Source organism: Megalopta genalis, chromosome 7 (assembly GCF_051020955.1).
Source record: "Megalopta genalis isolate 19385.01 chromosome 7, iyMegGena1_principal, whole genome shotgun sequence".
In the NCBI taxonomy this organism is placed as follows: domain Eukaryota; kingdom Metazoa; phylum Arthropoda; class Insecta; order Hymenoptera; family Halictidae; genus Megalopta; species Megalopta genalis.
The window spans coordinates 5,874,808-5,894,358 of NC_135019.1; the positions used below are offsets into that span (position 1 = coordinate 5,874,808).

Sequence of the window (19,551 nt, forward strand, 5' to 3'; positions counted from 1 at the left end):
TAACTGGCTGTTCGTTTCTCTGTCTTTTTACATGTTTGTAGAGAATGTACGAATCGATTGAACAAATTTCCAGTCCCCGGAAAAATAATTTGCGCCACCACTTCAGGGACTTTCACATGAAACAGTAGGTTGGATAATGTTGGAGGTAACAAAATCTAACATAAACACCGATTGTCGCCTCTCACTCGCCATTCGTCTTGCCGCGCGAAACGCCGTGCTAAGTGTTAAAAAGAGAATCGTTCGCTGAAACAACGCATCCATCGAAATTTCTTTTCTCGTCTTTTGCGATCGTGTATCACTTCTTTTCACGTTGTTCATCATTATAGACACTGTTTTTTTCTGTGCAACAGAATGGCTCGTGATTTTACTGTGCAAGCAGACACGAATCAAACATTTGGTTAAACAATGATTCGAAAAATTGCGCAATAATTGATACAGACGTTGCATTTTTTCAGACCGTTCTACTAAATCTACAACTCTTGAAACTTTTACAGAAAATATGCGAGCGATAGAGTGTTATTCCCGAATTTTTTTGTCGCTGTTATACGAGGAGACGTTTAAAGAGAAATTCCGAGAAAACTAATTCAATTATCTAGACCGAAAATAATTGACATTTACTTTACGATCATTATTTTACGGAAATAATTTTACGTTTCGTGCATCTGCTTTCAAATATTGCACGTCGCATAAACCGAATAACTAATTTCTCTCGGTTCGATTCGCCCAAAGTTATGCTCGCCGTTCTGCGATAATCGGCAATAAACTGTTTCGACGATCAACGCAACGCGCGTTTCATAAAAATTTCGGGAGATCGTTGGCTCGTACGGGCCAGCCTGGCGGACGATTAACAATTCGGCCGTGGCCGATTCCGCGAATCCCGCGCACGTGTCATTTTCCATCGGAAAATTACGTTCGCATAGCGCCGCGTTTCTTCGAACGTGCAATATACGACGAGCGAGACCGGACCGCCGATATAATAACGTCAACACGTAACCCGCAAGCCGAAGGGAAACGAGCGTAACTATTCCGTTGATCGATCTTTTCGGTCCCGCGACAGTCACGAACAATTTGTTTCGCCGCAGTTGTATCGGGGACTGCCGCAATAATTACTCTTATCGGTTATATTGTTGCTCGCGCGGCGGCCAATATTTTCGCGGCACGATGTCGTAAAAACACCAAGTGGCAACGGGGCGTCTCCATATTTTTCCGCCAAATGGAAATTCCATTCCGCGGAATCGATATTTTAATTGGCGCTGCTACGAAGCGAAGACTCGATACGATCGCGGTTACGTTTAACATTCTGCTATTCGGACGAACTGTTCGCGAACGATCACGCGACATCGATGACGCCGCGACGAGTGATAATCGCGCGATTCATCGAATTCTTATTCTGCGACTTGTCGTCAATTTTTATTCCCGCGTTTCAGTCGCTTTTCTTTATTTCTTTTTTTTTTCTTTTCTTTATTTCTTCTTTTTTATTTCTTTTCTTTATTTCGCTTTTCTTATTTATTATTTCATTTGCTTTTTGTTTGTATTTTATTTGTATTTTATTTGTATTTTATTTGTATTTTATTTGTATTTTATTTGTATTTTATTTGTATTTTATTTGTACTTTATTTGTCTTTATCATTTATTTTATGTGAATTTTATTTGCATTTATCATTTACCTTATTTGTGTTTCATTTATGTTTATTATTTATCTTATTTATATTTTATTCGTATTTATTATTTATTTTATTGTGTATTTTACTTGCATTTATTATTTATCTTATTTTTATTTCATTTGTATTCATTATTTATTTGATTTCTATTTGATTTGAATTTTATTTGTATTCATTATTTATTTGATTTCTATTTGATTTGAATTTTATTTGTATTCATTATTTATTTGATTTCTATTTGATTTGAATTTTATTTGTATTCATTATTTATTTGATTTCTATTTGATTTGAATTTTATTTGTATTCATTATTTATTTGATTTCTATTTGATTTCTATTTTATTTATATCTCATTATTTATTTTATTTGTACATTTGATGCCGAGACTTTTGCTATATCGAATAATATTATCCTAAAAGTATTTACTGCCTTTAACCCGTTGCCGTACATGGACAAGTCTGACTCGTGATGGAGATTTCTATTAATAATACATCCAGTATGATTATTATTCCATTCTTTTGAGTCTGAATAAAATTCTAGGTCTCCTCTCGTCGATATTCAAACCTTCAAATAAATGTAGTCACATTAAATATAAATTGTCTTTTGAAACGAATATTAATTCTTTTTTAAGAATTGATTTAGAGTCTACAAATGATTAATCACTGTAACTGTGAATGAATGTGAAAAGAAAAAAGGAATTTTTATGGAAACGCATAAGCAGAATGAAACGAAAAATTTTCTATATAGAAATAGTAATATTATTCCCCTTCCGATTAAAGAATCTTTCGAATAGAAACAAAAATTACAATAGAATAAAATAAAATTAAGATTAAAATAATTCATATTAATAATTAAAATAAAAGTAACGATCCAACCGTTACACATTCCGACCAAGAAATGCATAAAACAGCACAAACATGAGCTATTGCGTAAAACGTTTATCATACCCACGCATTGAACGGCGAGCAATTATTATAAATTAACGCTTTACCTACCGGTCATTTAATAGTTCTTTAAAATTCAAACGCGACGTTTACCTGCACGTCACCAGTTTCGATTGTTAAATGAATCATTTGTTGAGCACGGCGGGAATAACTCTGAATATTATTATGCGAAACTCGCATAATGGAAAATCCTGTTCGATGCACCGCAATTAGCGCGAACGCTATTAATACGGTTCCCGGTCGACGGGAACACTTTTATAGCGTCGCGGTACCGCGGCACGAATCATAATTTAAACAACAACACGCTTCGCCGTTCAACTTTATGTTTCACCGCGACGCTATAAAAATTTAAATTAACAGAACCGGCCGGCCGGTTCACAGTGCGCCACTAAAATTGCTTCCGCATCCCGACGCTAATGGAATTTCTGTTCAAGCAGATCGATTATTAACCATTAATAGGTCATGCTGGATTTCCACGGGGCTCGCCAAGTGCCGCAATTTCCATCTCACTTTCTATACCGATCGTATTCGGTGCCCGATGATATATCAATTTTAATACAATAATGCCGGACAACTGCCCGAACGCAATGTTCGATATACAGTAATGTCTCTCTAATTGACGCTCAGATTGTGGAGAAAAATTGCGGCTCATTTTTATAATTGTGGACAACTTATAACTATAAAAATAAACCGCAAGGCTCGAATAATCGTATCTCCTCTTCCCAAATTGTCCATTTTTCTCCACAATCTGACATTACTGTATAATGTCTCTCTAATTGACGCTCTCTCTGATTGTCCACAAAAATGGATAATTTTGGAAGAGGGGATACGATTATTCGAGCCTTGCGTCTCGTTTTTATAATTGTGGACAATTTATAACTATAAAAATAAACCGCAAGGCTCGAATAATCGTATCTCCTCTTCCCAAATTGTCCATTTTTCTAGAACTCGTTTTTATAGTTGTTGAGAATCGGTAATTATAAGAGCAAGGCGCAACACTCAAATTAATCGTATCTCCTCTTCCCAAATTTTCAATTTTTCTCGAACTCGTTTTTATAGTTATTGAGAATCGGTAATTATAAGAGCAAGGCGCAGCACTCGAATTAATCGTATCTCCTCTTCCCAAATTGTCCATTTTTCTCGAACTCGTTTTTATAGTTGTTGAGAATCGGTAATTATAAGACCAAGGCGCAACACTCAAATTAATCGTATTTCCTCTTCCCAAATTTTCAATTTTTCTCGAACTCGTTTTTATAGTTATTGAGAATCGGTAATTATAAGAGCAAGGCGCAGCACTCAAATTAATCGTATCTCCTCTTCCCAAATTGTCCATTTTTCTAGAACTCGTTTTTATAGTTGTTGAGAATCGGTAATTATAAGACCAAGGCGCAACACTCAAATTAATCGTATCTCCTCTTCCCAAATTTTCAATTTTTCTCGAACTCGTTTTTATAGTTATTGAGAATCGGTAATTATAAGAGCAAGACGCAGCACTCAAATTAATCGTATCTCCTCTTCCCAAATTGTCCATTTTTCTCGAACTCGTTTTTATAGTTGTTGAGAATCAGTAATTATAAGAGCAAGGCGCAGCATTCAAATTAATCGTATCTCCTCTTCCCAAATTGTCAATTTTTCTCCACAATCTGAACGTAAATTAGGGAGACATTACTATACATATTTTGTGTTTGCGACGAGTATACTCGTCGCGCATAAAAAGTAGCGATTTAAATTGAATTATTTATTAAAATAATAATTGATTAAATTAAAAGTAGCTATTTAAATTGTAATTTTAACGCAAACAGAAACATATTCTGAAATTTCAAGATGTTCAGAATATGTTTTGGCCGATTCTCTACGCGAAGGTGTTTACATTGGGAGACATTACTGTACACATTTTGTGTCGCGACGAGTACACTCGTCGCGCGTAAAAAACAGCGATATAAATTGAATTATTTATTAAAATAATGATTTATTAAATTAAAAGTAGCCGTTTAAATTATAATTTCAGCGCAAACAAAAACATATTCTGAAATTTCAAGATATTTAGAATATTTTTAGGCCGATTCTATATATATACGCGAAGGTGTTTACATTGTTATAAAAATAAGTTATTACCGTATGTGTATTCGATCGACACGGTCTCGATCTCGGTAGCCGATACACGCATCGAATTTATCAGTTATCTTTATTTATGAATTCACGAAGAATGGTATTCCGTCGCGATAGTCTACGAAAATCCCGGGCCGAGACGAGTTTACACGATTTAATAACAGATATAGAGGGAATTGACATGGCCATGACCCTCGTTATCGATTTAATGGTATCGAGGTGTATGCGCGCGGTCTGATCATAAACAGCCGTGACTACTGGCCATATACGGTCGACCTCATATACTACTTGCCGGTTTAAAACGATTCATTCTAAACGCTAGTTGGATCGAACTATGGCAAAAGTTTTGCACGTACAGCCTAGCGTCATACTTCGCCGCCGGCGGAACCGACGAATCGTGTGTGTGTGTGTGTGTGTGTGTGTGTGTGTGTGTGTGTGTGTGTGTGAAAGAATCTGAAAAACATTCGTTCGCTTGAGAATTATTCGACCCGGGGAACGGTTTAATCAGTGGTCGACACTTGTCCGCGTTTCCTGCTGCTCTTTTTCTGTTCTACTTTCCTAATTACACGTTCCTTTCGTAATTCTACTTGGCCTTTTTTTAATATATATATTAAATACGGCACGGCCAATAAACAGAAACGTGAAACAGAAATTTATCGCATTAAATTATTTGCATCAAATGCAAGGGGATATATTTACATTCCCGATAATGAAATTTTTATTGATTTTCTTTTCGTACAAGGAATATTCATGGAGTCGTAGCAAATTCTCCCGAATTTTCCTTCAGCTTGTAAACAAAAATGGACAATTTTTGGGAAGAGATGATACGATTGGTCGAGCCGCGCGGCTTATTTTTATAGCTGCCCATTGTCGACGATTATAAAAACGAAGCACAAGGCTCGAACATTCGTATCTCCTCTTCCCAGATTATCCATTTTTGTTTACCGGTTGAAGGAAAATTATGGGGAATTTATTAGGAAGAATTTAAGCTGGCAGTACAGCGGTGTCAAAGAATTTTAATATCGATTCTTTCGTATTCTTCACTTCATAATTGTTTCCATTTGAGAGCATTGGATCGTTGCTAATAGAATATAATAATGAAATATAGAATATAATATAGAATATAGAATATAATAATAAGAATAGTTGCGAATTTTATGTTTATTTTAAGATGAATAGATGAAATCTAAAAAAGTGGGTGACGCTCTTTTTCGTCTAGTTAAATAGGATTTTACAGGTAATTTATAAAAATCCTATTTGTAACATATACGAATTTAATGGAATAAGCACCGGCGAATATAAAACATACAAACGAAAAGTATTAAAAATATACATAGGATTTGTGGCCCGCGAGGAACTCGACCGATTCTTGCTGGGCGACGAACGTGTTAAATCAGGTCTTTTTACAAGATTTTATTTTTATAATAGAAATCGACACCGGCAGGTTTAACGTTATATAATAATCGTTATATTATATATATAATATATTATTATTATATAACGTTAAACCTGTCGGTGTCGATCTCTATGATAAAAATAAAATCTTGTAAAGAGACCTGATTTAATAAATATATATTATATAATATATATATATATATATATATATATATATATATATATATATATATATAATAGTATATAATAATATATAATAATATATAATATATATTATTATATATATATAATATTATATATATATATAATATTCGAGGTATATATATAATATAATATTATAATATATAATATAATATTATATATAATATATATATAATATTCGACGAGCTCTGCGATCGTCGCACGACGACGAATAGCTGGAGCAAAACGACGGATCTCGCGGCAAGATTATGAGCGGCACGCGGCGGTCACGGCGGAGCCGAAATTAGAAACTCTGGAAGCGGAATGAAAACATTGCGGAAGGCTTCGAGCGTGCGAGTTCTCGCGGAAACGTTGCGGGACACGCGCGGACATGGACGAGTAAATAACTTAAAAATTTCCGAGAACGCTCTAGAACGAACGGCCGGCACGCAACTCGGCGATACCGTTGTCTGACCATTATCATGTCGTAACTACTGTGCACAGGCATCGTCGCTCCCCGTCTGATAAAATCGGTCTGCAAACCGCTAACAATGGCCCGGCCTGTATTTGCTGTTCTTTTCAGCGGCGCGCGGCGCATCAATGTAGGTCATGGTAACATCATATTCAGAATTTTTAACAGTGCCGCCGATGAATCCCTCTGCTCCGGCTGTTTCTCTATCTTGTGTTCCCAGCCTCGTTTCCCGCCGACTCCTCCGCTCCCCCCCGCCGCGATCATTTTTTTTTCTTCCCTTTTCGCGGTATTATAAAATCCTACCGCGGCGTGCGGATCCGCCGCGCACAAAAGCTCCCGTTCAACGTCTTATCGCGATGAAACGCTCGGATATGAATATGCAATACTCTTAAGAACTGCAAGCGGACCGGCATACTGCAAGCGACCGGCTGCCGATCGCCGATCCGGCTCGCGAAAATCTCGAACAAGCGTTCGTCGATTCGATCGCGGTCAGACCCGTGAAACATTTGTCGATGTTTATACCGTCGGCGTTTAGCGAAAACGAATCGTGCGACGTTCTACTTGGGCTCGTTTTAAAGCTCTGAGCTTCTACTTTCGAAATACGTTGGTGATTTTTCTTTCGAATATTGTGTGCGTCGCAGGAAGAAGGAGAATCGATGGCGTGATTCACCCTCGAAAATGATACTAATTGAGATGCGTGTAAAAACAGCGGAGAATTTTTTTCGGGATTCAATTGGCCATGGATTTGAAGATCGAAGTTTCCTCTTTATAACGGTATCACGAAAGTTGGTCTACGATTTTTTCCAGCTGTCTCGCGGCGCAATAATGAGGAACATGTTTGGTCGGGTATAATGTGAAGTACAGCTTTCGTTCAAAGATCGATAAAATGTAAATTTTAATGTTAAAAGGTTTCGGTTTCGAACACGATTGCATTTCGTTGTTTCAGAATTATCGTTAAACGTGTCAGATTGAAACGCAATATCGCAGATGACGAACGACGAGCTTTGCGCGTCGCATCGTCCATGCGGGAAGGGTGAAAACATTCCGTAAACTTTAAACTTTTTATTCCGAACTTAAAGGGATGTTAGTCGACGAAGACTTTGGTCGACGAAACGAAACACGTATCGAATATTTTTCGCAAGTTTTGCGAAGATAAAGATTTCGTACAAATCCTTCGAAGTAGCGTGCATATGGTTGAACATCGTTCGTCCAAGGCTTTTGTTTTCTAGTCGAAAATATATAACAGCGAAATATGTATAAAAATGTTCGAAAATGAAATCATTAAAATGGTTAAACTTAAACTTAAGTGTTAAACTTGAACTTAAATTAAACTTAAACTGTTATACTTAGACTTAAACTTAAACTTAAACTTGAACTTAAACTGTTAAATTTAAACTTAACCTTGAACTTAAACTGTTAAACTTAAACTTAAACTTAAACTTAAACTTGAACTTGAACTTGAACTGTTAAATTTAAACTTAAACTTGAACTTAAACTTAAACTTGAACTTGAACTTGAACTGTTAAATTTAAACTTAAACTTGAACTTAAACTGTTAAACTTAAACTTGAACTTGAACTTGAACTTAACTGTTAAATTTAAACTTAAACTTAAATTTAACTGTTCAACTTAAACTTAAACTTAAATTTAACTGTTCAACTTAAACTTAAACTTAAACTTAAACTTAAACTTAAACTTAAACTTAAACTTAAACTTAGAGTTGAACTTAACCTTAACTGTTAAACTTAAACTTAAACTTGAACTTAACCTTAACTGTCAAACTTAATCTTAGCTGTTGAACTTAAAAATAACGCAAACATGAGTCCAAAAGAATATTAAGAAAATCATTAAACCTTCCAACTATACTGCGTATCTTAATGCACTTATGGCAACGCTCTGATTTTTAAAATGCAAGAAACTTTATAAATCGACAATATCTAGTAGCATCTTAATTTTCTTCTTACAATGAGTAATCTTCTAGCCATCGGAGGAAGCTTCTCTTTAATTCCGATTTTCGTAAACTGACATATAAAAATAAGAATTTGCATAAAAATCCGCAGTCTAGTTACAACAAAGGACCACTCAAAGTTGCATTCTTAAGCGCTCCAATATACGAAACTATACCCTATAGCCAGCACCGGCAACGATGGTAACGAGCTCGTCGCGGGTGTGTACATATTGAACTTCGCCATCATTAATTCGTGGTGAGCCGGGTCACGTGACCGGCCGCCAGTTCCTGGCTCCGACAATGGACCGTTTCGCGGTCCCCCCAGGGGTGTTCGGCTCGCCTCTATTCTTTGGCCGGGGGGCGTAATCAGTAGGACCGATCCGCGAAATTTGGGTTAAAGCATTTTTGAGCCGGTTTGAATGGATTGACAGGAATTCCGGAGAGGGCTGGCACCGGCCGTGCCGGGCCGGGCCGGGCCGGGCCGAGACACCGAGCCGGCGGAAAGTTAATTTCGGGCACGGTCCCCGACTCCGACGGCATTGTGAGCACCGTCGAGACTATCCATAGGACCGCGGCATAGAAAATTATTCCCGTTTCGCGGCGGCATTGTTCGCAGAAATTGATTCCTTTGAAGTATGAGCCGGGGAGAGCCTGACGTATTGTTCGCCGTTGCCTTTTATAAGACACGACTGTCGACGGCGAGAGGAGTATTATTTGCATTTCGTACGAGTGGATCGCATTGTTCCCGGAATTTCATCTTTCTAGGATCCGGGGGACGTTCGCGACTTGCGACCTACCGGCAGCGGCGGCGCTGTCGTCTCCGGGGCTTAGCCTTCGAATTTTATGCTCGTCGATACGCGAGATCATCGCCATTGTTCGGTGGCGCGGGAACGTTACAGCTAATCGCTCTCTCGTTCGCCTGATTAACGCTCCGAGACTCGCGCCGAAATTGCCGATCGTTCGCTCGGATTTCGAGATCAATTTTTCGAGCAGGTTTAAGCACAATGCGACGACGTTGAATGAGTTGCGAGTTATCGCGCGGCTTGCGTTGTCCATTTTGATTTTATTGGGTAAATTATTTTCATTTTGTTCAGGATTGTTCGAGAATTATCCGTTAAATAGTACATTTTTAATTGTAACATGGAATCACATTCTTAATTTTACATTAATATCGCATTCTTAATTTTACATTCATATCACGTTCTTAATTTTATGGTAATATCACATTCTTAATGTTACATTAATATCAGATTCTTAATTTTACACATTTTTAATTTCAAAATCGTACGACGGGTATACTCGTCATGACAAAAATTACTGTCACTTCTCCACGACGAGTATACTCGTCTTGACACAAAATACTGCGACTTCTCCACGACGAGTGTACTCGTCATGACAAAAAATACTGCGATTTCTCCATGATGAGTATGCTCGCCTTGATAAAAAATACTGTCACTTCTCTACGACGAGTATATTCGTCATGATAAAAAATGCTGCGACTTCTCTGCGACAAGTATACTCGTTTTGATGGAAAATACTGTCACTTCTTCACGACAAGTATACTCGTCATGACACAAAATACCGTCACTTTTCCACGACGAGTATACTCGTCTTGACAGAAAATACTGTCACTTCTTCACGACGAGTATACTCGTCTTGACACAAAATATTCACACTTCTCCATGACGAGTATACTCGTCATGACAACAAAATACTGACATTTCTCCATGACGACTATATTCGTCAAACACAGCCAACCGGGTTGGCCTTAATTGACATAAAGACCACAAAAAGCAAGTTCGCTGCGAGAAAGCGAACGTGACCCACGAAGAGGCTAACCCACGATCTCGCTCCAAGGTACAGCATTCTAACCGAGGAAACTTCTTTTTCTGTTTCAGCGACCACTCGATAAGCAATCGCGTGGATCGTCGGGGTCATCCGATGCACTGCGAGTGCGGCGAAGTAACGAGGCCGTTATGACGACGCGAGGAAACGGCTGAGAGTGCCCTGGCCACGTCGCAGTCCGACTTCTAGGCCTTATCCACTTTGTTCCAGTTCTCTCCCGCCCTCGGCCGTTTCTATCGTCCCCCAAACCAACAACCATCTCCCATCTCGAAGCCATCGCACCTTGTACGCGGACACAGAACCGAAACCCAGCCACACCCCCGTCGCAATCGTCGGAGACACACCCACAGACCGCGTCGCGACGGTGGGTCAAACAGTGAGATACGCGCGACTTCCCCCCGCAGCAGACACACGCGTGTACACACACACAACGCGTACACACATACACACACAGACACACACGTAAACACGTATAAACCGACAGCGTTTCGGGGAGCAGGACGCTGATCGGTGCACAGAGGTACCGCTCGCACAGAGAAGCAGAAAGACGAAAGGGAACGATCCGTCGAGCTCGAGAAAAAGTTCCTGCTCCGCGTGTACACGGGAAGATCGTCGGAAGGGAACGTAAGTTTGCGAGCACCGCGGCCTCGCGTCGGGGCGACCTTCCCCCATTGATTCATTGCGTGACCGCAAGATGTTGTGCGGCACGGGTGTGCTTTAGCTGAATCTGATTTGCGGCCGACATTATTTGTTCCTCCTCCGCTGTCTTATTCCGGCGCCGGGAACGCGTGTTCCACGTTACAACGCCGGCAGCTCGAATCGCCTGTAATTGGTCTGCGAGCGGCACGAGCCGGGACAATCGCGACTCCTGACGGTGGAACGTCGCTCGCGACGAAGAAACTTCTGTTCGGGGCTGCTTCCCCTCCGCCCCTCCGCGGTAGCTGTCGCGCTTAGCAGAGCCTTGAAAGTCGTCTCGAAGCGTTGGAGCCGCGCTTTGGATCGTCGGCGAAGCGAAGAAGAAGAGATCAGTCGTCTCCGAAGCGATCGCTGGCGAGCAAGGAGCGATCGCGCGCCCAAAGAGACGTCTTGAGAAAATCACTGGGAACCGCGACGGAAGCAGCGCATTCGACGACGACTTCCGAGGAAACTTTTGTTAATATTTTCCCCTTTTCTTCGCGGTAGAGCTATTATTCAGCTTGCTTAGGAGAGCCCGAAGTCTCGAGAGCGCGGCTCGGAAATCGTTCGGAAGGCAGATGGACGGGCACAGACAATCGCCTGCTGAACAATTATTATCGAGGATGGCCTAAAAAAGTAGTCTTAACGGAGCCGCTGGAAATTGCGCTTGGACTCGCGGCAAACGGTTCCGTCGAGGAAGCAACCGCAGGTCTCGAGGATCCATCCGCTTAAGTTTAAAGTAAGTCGCCGCGCCAATTTCCCCGTTGAATCCGCGGCCCTCGATCGCGGTTTCGCCGGGTTCCGGCTCCGCTCGCGGCCCGCCTCGCTTGAAAAAGCTCCGATCTCGCGAGAGAATAAGACGCGGCGGCGGCGTCGTCGTCGTCGTCGTTTCGAAGTTGAATCCCCGAAGCAAATGAAGCGAAAGTTGCTCGGCGGCGCTCGTCCCTCGCGCGACTCAAATTGCAAAAGCTCGCGCAGGAAATATTGCCGGCAGCCGATGACCTCCTTTCGTCGACCTTCCCCCGCGGAATTACAGCGTCGCGCGAAACTTTCCCTGATAGTTGCCATTTTAGCTTATCCCCCGGGTGCCAACTAGCCTCCATAATTCATTTGCAACCCCGCGCGCACCGCGCGCCATCCTCGAAACAACGGATACCGGGTTTCTCCGCCGGAATTTCATCGCCGAATTTCATCGCCGAGTTTCATCGTCGCCGAACTTCGGCCCCCGCTCTCGGGGCCTTTGTCTTCGATCTTTTCCTCGGCTAAGCGACGCCCGGGCAGGCGAACTGTCCGGAACTGCCCGCGAGGCGCGTCGGCAGGTCCCGAAATCGCGATCGCGAACAGCGGACCATCGACGGACGATAAATTCCTCGCGATCTGCGACGAGGGCAAAGCTGCCGACGAAGCGTTCGCGCGGACCAGAGGCGACTGGGGCACGAAATTTTCAAGATCAGCGACGCGATCTTTCTGGTACACAGGTACGTCTTGCACGCAGCGTTGGGCAGAGGCTCGAGCTTTTCACTCGAATCGTCGGCGAACGATCGTCGTTCTGCTTCGATCGGCGACGGCGATCGGCGATTTTGCGGGCTTCGATCGTAACCATCGGTCGCGCAATAGAATACACGGTTAATTGCTGATACTCTTTGCGAATTGGAATTGAAGACTTCGACGCGAAAGCATGGATTTTACGGACTGTCTAAGTTTTCGCGCTGAATCATCCGCGACACGGAAAACTGAGTACTCGAGAAGAACAATCTTGTTAAAAGGTGAATCGCTTGCGGGTGACGCTGATTTTTAAACAGCTTTTGGAACTCATTCGTGTCGTAAGGTATGGAACGAATCGAATGTTGCTAGAATTTTGTAGAACTCGAAACAGCGGAATTAATATTTCGAATAGTGAATTTTAAGTTTCTAATTTTGGTTCGGTTAGTTGAATAACTTTGATATAATGGGAACTATATGATATCGGAGTTGATATATACAGAGTGTCCTGAAATTATGATATTTCCGAGAAATGAAGGATTCCTGAGGTGATTTGAAGCAACTTTTTCCTTTACAAAAATTTTCTCCGAGGCATCGTTAACGAATTATTCATGAAAAAACACTGACCAACGAGGGCCGAGTTCGCTCGACGCTAGGCGACCGGGTCAATGAGCGGAGCCGAGCTCCGTGCGCTCGTTGGCTCGACCGCCGCGCGCCAGCCAAGCTCGCCTCTCATTGGTCACTGTTTTTCGTTAATAACTCGTAAACGAAGCCGCGGATTGCAATTTCGCTGAGGAAAAAGTTACTTCAAATGATCTCGGGAACCTTTCATTTCGCGGAAGTACCATAATTTTGGGACATACTGTCCCATGAATTTTAACTTTTTAATTTTGGTTCGATTAATTAAATAACTTTGATATAATGGGAACTATATAATATCGGAGTTAATATATGAATTTTAACTTTTTAATTTTGGTTCGATTAATTAAATAACTTTGATATAATGGGAACTATATAATATCGGAGTTGATATATGAATTTTAACTTTCTAATTCTGATTCGATTAATTAAGTAACTTTGATATGATGGGAACAATATAATATCGGAGTTAATACATGAATTTTAGCTTTTTAATTTTGGTTCGATTAATTAAATAACTTTGGTATAATGGGAACTATATAATATCGGAGTTGATATATGAATTTTAACTTTCTAATTTTGGTTCGATTAATTAAATAACTTTGATAAAATGGGAACAATATAATATCAGAGTTGATATGTGAATTTTTACTTTCTAACTTTGGTTCGATCAATTAAATAACTTTGATATAATGGGAACTATATAATATCGGAGTTGATATATGAATTTTAACTTTCTAATTCTGATTCGATTAATTAAGTAACTTTGATATGATGGGAACAATATAATATCGGAGTTAATACATGAATTTTAGCTTTTTAATTTTGGTTCGATTAATTAAATAACTTTGGTATAATGGGAACTATATAATATCGGAGTTGATATATGAATTTTAACTTTCTAATTTTGGTTCGATTAATTAAATAACTTTGATAAAATGGGAACAATATAATATCAGAGTTGATATATGAATTTTAACTTTCTAATTTTAGTTCGATCAATTAAATAACTTTGATATAATAGGAACTATATAACATCGTAATTATATAATATATAACATCGTAATTATATAATATTCGTCGTTCAATCAACACTTCGCGCGAGTCTTCGATAACACAAAAAACCGACTGCGGACCAAACGACAATCAATTTCTCGAACCGACGATCTATGGTTAATTTCCCGAAACCGGCGATTAATCCCGCAAATGGATCTGCGATTTTTCGATCGATCAACCTGAAAACACGAATTAACGCCCAGCGCTGCTCGCACGGCGTACGAAGATACCGCGTGCCGGTCGCGACGATGGTCGCCGATACAATGGGGCGCACGAACGAACGCGCCCGTCACGGGCGACGTCCGCGGGGGGAGGGGGGGCAATTACGTTCGACGTCTCGAAGCAGCCGGATGTCACGCGGTAATCGAGTGCCGTTGGTTGCCCGTGACGTTTAAGAGGGACGCGCCGGTGCCGAGGCGAAAGCAAGTGTAAACACCGAATCATAACGATGTAACTTCGTCAACGAAAGGCACCGTGCCGGATTGATCGAAGTCCCAGGCGATGCCTGGAGGCTTTTGTGCGCGCCCGGGCAAAAAGGCCCGCAGAGAATGGCACCGTCGACGGCCGATATTTCCCTCGGCCGTGGAAATTCAACGGCGAGAACCAGCCCTCTCGCCGAGGACGGGCATTTTGTACCGCCAATCGGAAGTCATTTTTCACCGACGGAAAAGTGAATAATTTTCCACGTGTAACCCGGGAATCGATCTTGCCAGTTGCTAAGTGCCACCTGGACGTTCCTGGCATACGGAGAAACGGCTCTATTCGCACGGCGACGAGTCCCGCTAAACTGGCAACTTGAAATTCAATTCTTGTCGAGTCACTCGAGTAGGTTTTTTTTTAAACGCGAGAATAGCGTCACTCGTGTGCGGTCGACGGTCAACGTGCTAGGATGAATCGATAGTATCTTGATTTAGTTATTAACACGTTCCGTGCCACGTGTACCATCGATTGTACACGCTTGCATGTTTACTTAGTGAACTGAACAAATTGTTTACAAGAAATTTAGAACCGAAGAATCAATTTCCACCGCAAGAATGGGCGTTGATAAGTTTTTGTTACGTTGTTGTGTGTACGAGAATTAATAATTGCACGTAATACATCAAGTTTTAGTAAAATATCAAAGTGTGAAGATTCGAGTAAAAAAAGCTCGGCACGGAACGTGTTAATCGAATTAATAGTCGTCTGATTGTCGATCTTCGTGCAGCGTTAAATTTGTCTGTCAATCAATTGCGAGAAAGTTAATTCAGTCAATTGCGAGTTCGTTCTTCGTTTCGGTAATTTTTTCTTTGGATTATTGGCCTTGCTCGGCGATTTTAATTCACGAAGATTTATAAAAAGATTGCAACGTCTTTTCCTTTTTTATTCTCTGTACTTTCGCATGCATGAAACTGTTCTTTGTTTCGCACATGAAATACTGTGCAATTTTTTAAGTTTCTGACTAATATTAATAGATCTTTTAACATTAATAGATCTCATACGAGATGTCAATATCGATAATAAAGTTAATATAAATCAACGAAACAGTGTGAAATCCTTTCGATGCTCCTGCTGCAAAATGGTATAAAACAATGTTAACAAGTTAACGAAACGGTATTAAGCTCTTTCGACGCTTTCGCTGTGCAACGGTACGCACAAATGTGCACGAAGATCCACAATTCGACGATGATATCGATGGTAGATCATTTACGAAAGCATTGAGGAAAGCGCACTCGATTTTCCGTCGAATGGTTCAAAAATAATTTTCCACGATCGAGAACGAAGGCAAACCCTGCCGGCTTTGCGTTCGCGAGTCATTTTTCTTAATCAAGAAAGTAGTTCCATGGAACTCGTCCTCGGCCTACAAAATCGCGGATAGTTTCTCCCGATTAGAAACACTCTGGCCTATCGGTTCGAAAACGATTCATTCTGAGGAAGGCTGACACGTTACTTTTAAGCGTAGCTTCATTTTCTATCGTGCACGTGAACCGCTCAAGGAAGAATATTTTTCATTGCGATCGCAAGGAACGTTCGGAAAGTTGATGAACTTTCTATCGTTCGTTGATGAAGTTTAGAAGTTGATAAATTTTGTTTGATCTGACGGTGAAGTTCAGAAGCAAGTAAATTTTCATTCATTTGATGCTAAAATTTAGAAGCAAGTCAATTTTCTTTCAGTTGATGATAAAATTTAGAAGCAAGTAAATTTTCTTTCATTTGATGCTAAAATTTAGAAGCAAGTCAATTTTCTTTCAGTTGATGATAAAATTTAGAAGCAAGTAAATTTTCTTTCATTTGATGCTAAAATTTAGAAGCAAGTCAATTTTCTTTCAGTTGATGATAAAATTTAGAAGCAAGTAAATTTTCTTTCATTTGATGCTAAAATTTAGAAGCAAGTCAATTTTCTTTCATTGGATGGCAAAGTATAAAAGCAATTAAATTTTCTTTCATTTGGTGGCTAAATTTAGAAGCAAGTAAATTTTCTTTTATTGGATAGCAAAGTATAAAAGCAATTAAATTTTCTTTCATTAGGTGACTCAATTTAAAAGCAAATCAATTTTCTTTTATTGGACGATAAAGTTTAGAAACAAATAAATTTTCTTTCATTGAATAGCAAAGTATAAAAGCAATTAAATTTTCTTTCATTAAGTTTAGAAGCAAGTCAATTTTCTTTTATTGGACGATAAAGTTTAGAAGCAAGTAAATCTTCTTTCATTGGATGGCAAAGTATAAAAGCAATTAAATTTTCTTTCATTAGGTGGCTAAGTTTAGAAGCAAGTCAATTTTCTTTCATTGGATGGCAAAGTATAAAAGCAATTAAATTTTCTTTCCTTAGATGACTCAGTTTAAAAGCAAGTCAATTTTCTTTTATTGGACGATAAAGTTTAGAAGCAAATAAATTTTCTTTCATTGAACGGCAAAGTATAAAAGCAATTAAATTTTTTCTCATTGGCTAAGTTTAGAAGCAAGTCGATTTTCTTTCATTGGACGGTAACATGTGAAACGTTCTTTCTTGATTCGAATATCCACGCTGGTAATGACATAGAGCTTTCCGTGCGCAACGTATCCCCCCCTGAAGGTTCTCGTTTGATCCTAAAAGAAGCGACCGATTAAGGGCCATTGACAAATAAACGTTTCGTTTCCTTTTCCAGGAGTTACGAAGGACACTATTTTTCTATTCAACGGGCCTACGATACTGGTAGCGTTTAGTCTTCCATAAGAGCTTTAGGACTATTTCATACGAAACGTCGATAATAATCCAACGGAGAACCGTAAGTTTACATTTTACGACCCGATAACGTTAAATATCGTCATTGTCGTGACACTGGCGCATCTTCGTAAGCGAGTCGAACGTTAACTTCCCGACGGAGCGTACAAAAGAGTATCGAGGGATCGTTCCCTTGCGAACAGAGTACAGGAAAACAGGACCCAGTGTCCTGAAACTATTACGTAGAATTAAGGTTATCGACTAAGAGAAAGAGAGAGAGAGAGAGAGAGAGAGAGAGAGAGAGAGAGAGGGAGATAGAGAGAGAGGGAGAGAGAGGGAGGGAGAGAGAGCGAGAGAGCAGGAGAGAGCGGAAGAGAGCGAGAGCAAGACAGCAAGATAGAGCAAAATAGAGCAAGAGAGCAAGAGAGAAAGAGAGAAAGAGAGCAAGAGAGAGCGAGAGCAAGAGCAAGAGAGCGAGAGCAAGAGAGAAAGAGAAAGCGAGAGAGAGCGAGAGCAAGAGAGCAAGAGAGAGCGAGAGCAAGAGGGCAAAAGAGGAAGAGAGAGCAAGAGCAAGAAAGCAAGCAAGAGAGCAAGAGAGAGAGCGAGAGCAAGAGAGAAAGAGAGAAAGAGAGAGCGAGAGCAAGAGAGAAAGAGAGAGAATGCGAGAAAGAGATATAATGTAAACGGCGATAGTTTAATTGCATAACTGCCCAGTTAGTTGGACGAAAAAAGACCGAATCGAAGAGTAGATTGAAAATTATCTTAAGAGTTATTTTTTCTCGAGTCGTAAGAGGCTGTTAAATAGGATTACGGTCGTTCCACGATTCTCCTCGAGAACTACTATCCCTGGGAAATTTGTTATTCCCAAAATGAACAGCCGACGTCGGTCGCGTCCTAAGCTAAATTTGCAAAAAAAGAAAGAAAGAAAAAACGAAAAATACCAACAACCCAGTCTGCTTGAATTTTTCAACCTCCCGCCGCTTCGTTTTTTCGAACCATCGCCGGCTCGTTCTTTCAAAACAATCGCCGAGCCTCGTTCCCGTAAAACGACGCATGTATCCCCGATTTTCCGGTTCGCGAATTATTTTCCAAAGCTTCCCCGTTGATCACGAATTCTCATTTTCCACCTGGATCCCCATTTTCGAGCGCCGCGGCGTTCCCATTCCGGCCGGAGATTCTTCGGAACCGGAGTCAGGAAGTTCGCTCGAACAATTCGCGATTCGCTTAACAATTTCGCGCAATGCGTTCGCGGTCCGTCGACCTTCGCGGCCCGCGTCCGACAGGAATCCCCGACTTACGTAATAAATTCGTGACTCGCCGAGAAAAAATTGCCGTTAAGGACGGCGGTCAGCACTTTCGCGTCGCCAGGTGCATCGGGACACGATGGAGGGTGGGGGAGGGGGGGGGGATAAAAAACGAAGGAAGACAGAAAAAGTAGAGAGGAAAAATATAGGAAACATTCCACCGTCTCGACCGGCTCGACCTTTTAGAGATTATGTTCATTTGCATATTACCGGGAGAGAGGGGGGAGGGAGAGAGAGAGGCACACGTGGGAGTGTGGAAGCTTGCCAAGAGCGAAGAGAATTGGGAAAGCTCGCGGTTCTGCTCGAGATTGTTGATACCGCAACTTTCGATAGCGAGTAAGCGAAAAAAAAGGATTCGTCCCTTTATTATGCGCCGCTGCGGACGGGCGAAACCGTGATGCCCCAATTGCGCCAAATATTCCGCTATATAACATGCCAATTGAGGGATTCATAACAGAGGCGACCTTCGCGGAATAATTCCTTACCTTCGGCTTTCCTGGCGAGAATCACTCGATCGTTGCTGTTTCATTTCGAAAATGTTTTTTCGTCACTTCGCGCCTTCTTCGCGGTGCATAAGTTTTGCACACGCGTTGCTTCATAATCGCATGTTAACGATTATGTAAATTAAAATTAAATTACGTAAATTAAAGCGAAGCAAGTAC

General features: G+C 40.6%; 1 protein-coding gene across 1 annotated transcript in view; it reads left to right on the forward strand.

Moving 5' to 3' along the window:
• Teh1 (tipE homolog 1 phospholipid transfer protein) overlaps positions 1–18,532 on the forward strand; it is a 146,384-nt gene extending 127,852 nt beyond the window's left edge. The window contains exons 3-4 of the mRNA XM_033485476.2: positions 10,606–11,966; positions 17,530–18,532. Coding sequence (XP_033341367.1) covers positions 10,606–10,687 — 82 coding nt within the window. The 3' untranslated portion in view covers positions 10,688–11,966; positions 17,530–18,532. The remainder of the gene's footprint in view (positions 1–10,605; positions 11,967–17,529) is intronic.
• The last annotated feature ends 1,019 nt before the right edge of the window (positions 18,533–19,551 follow it).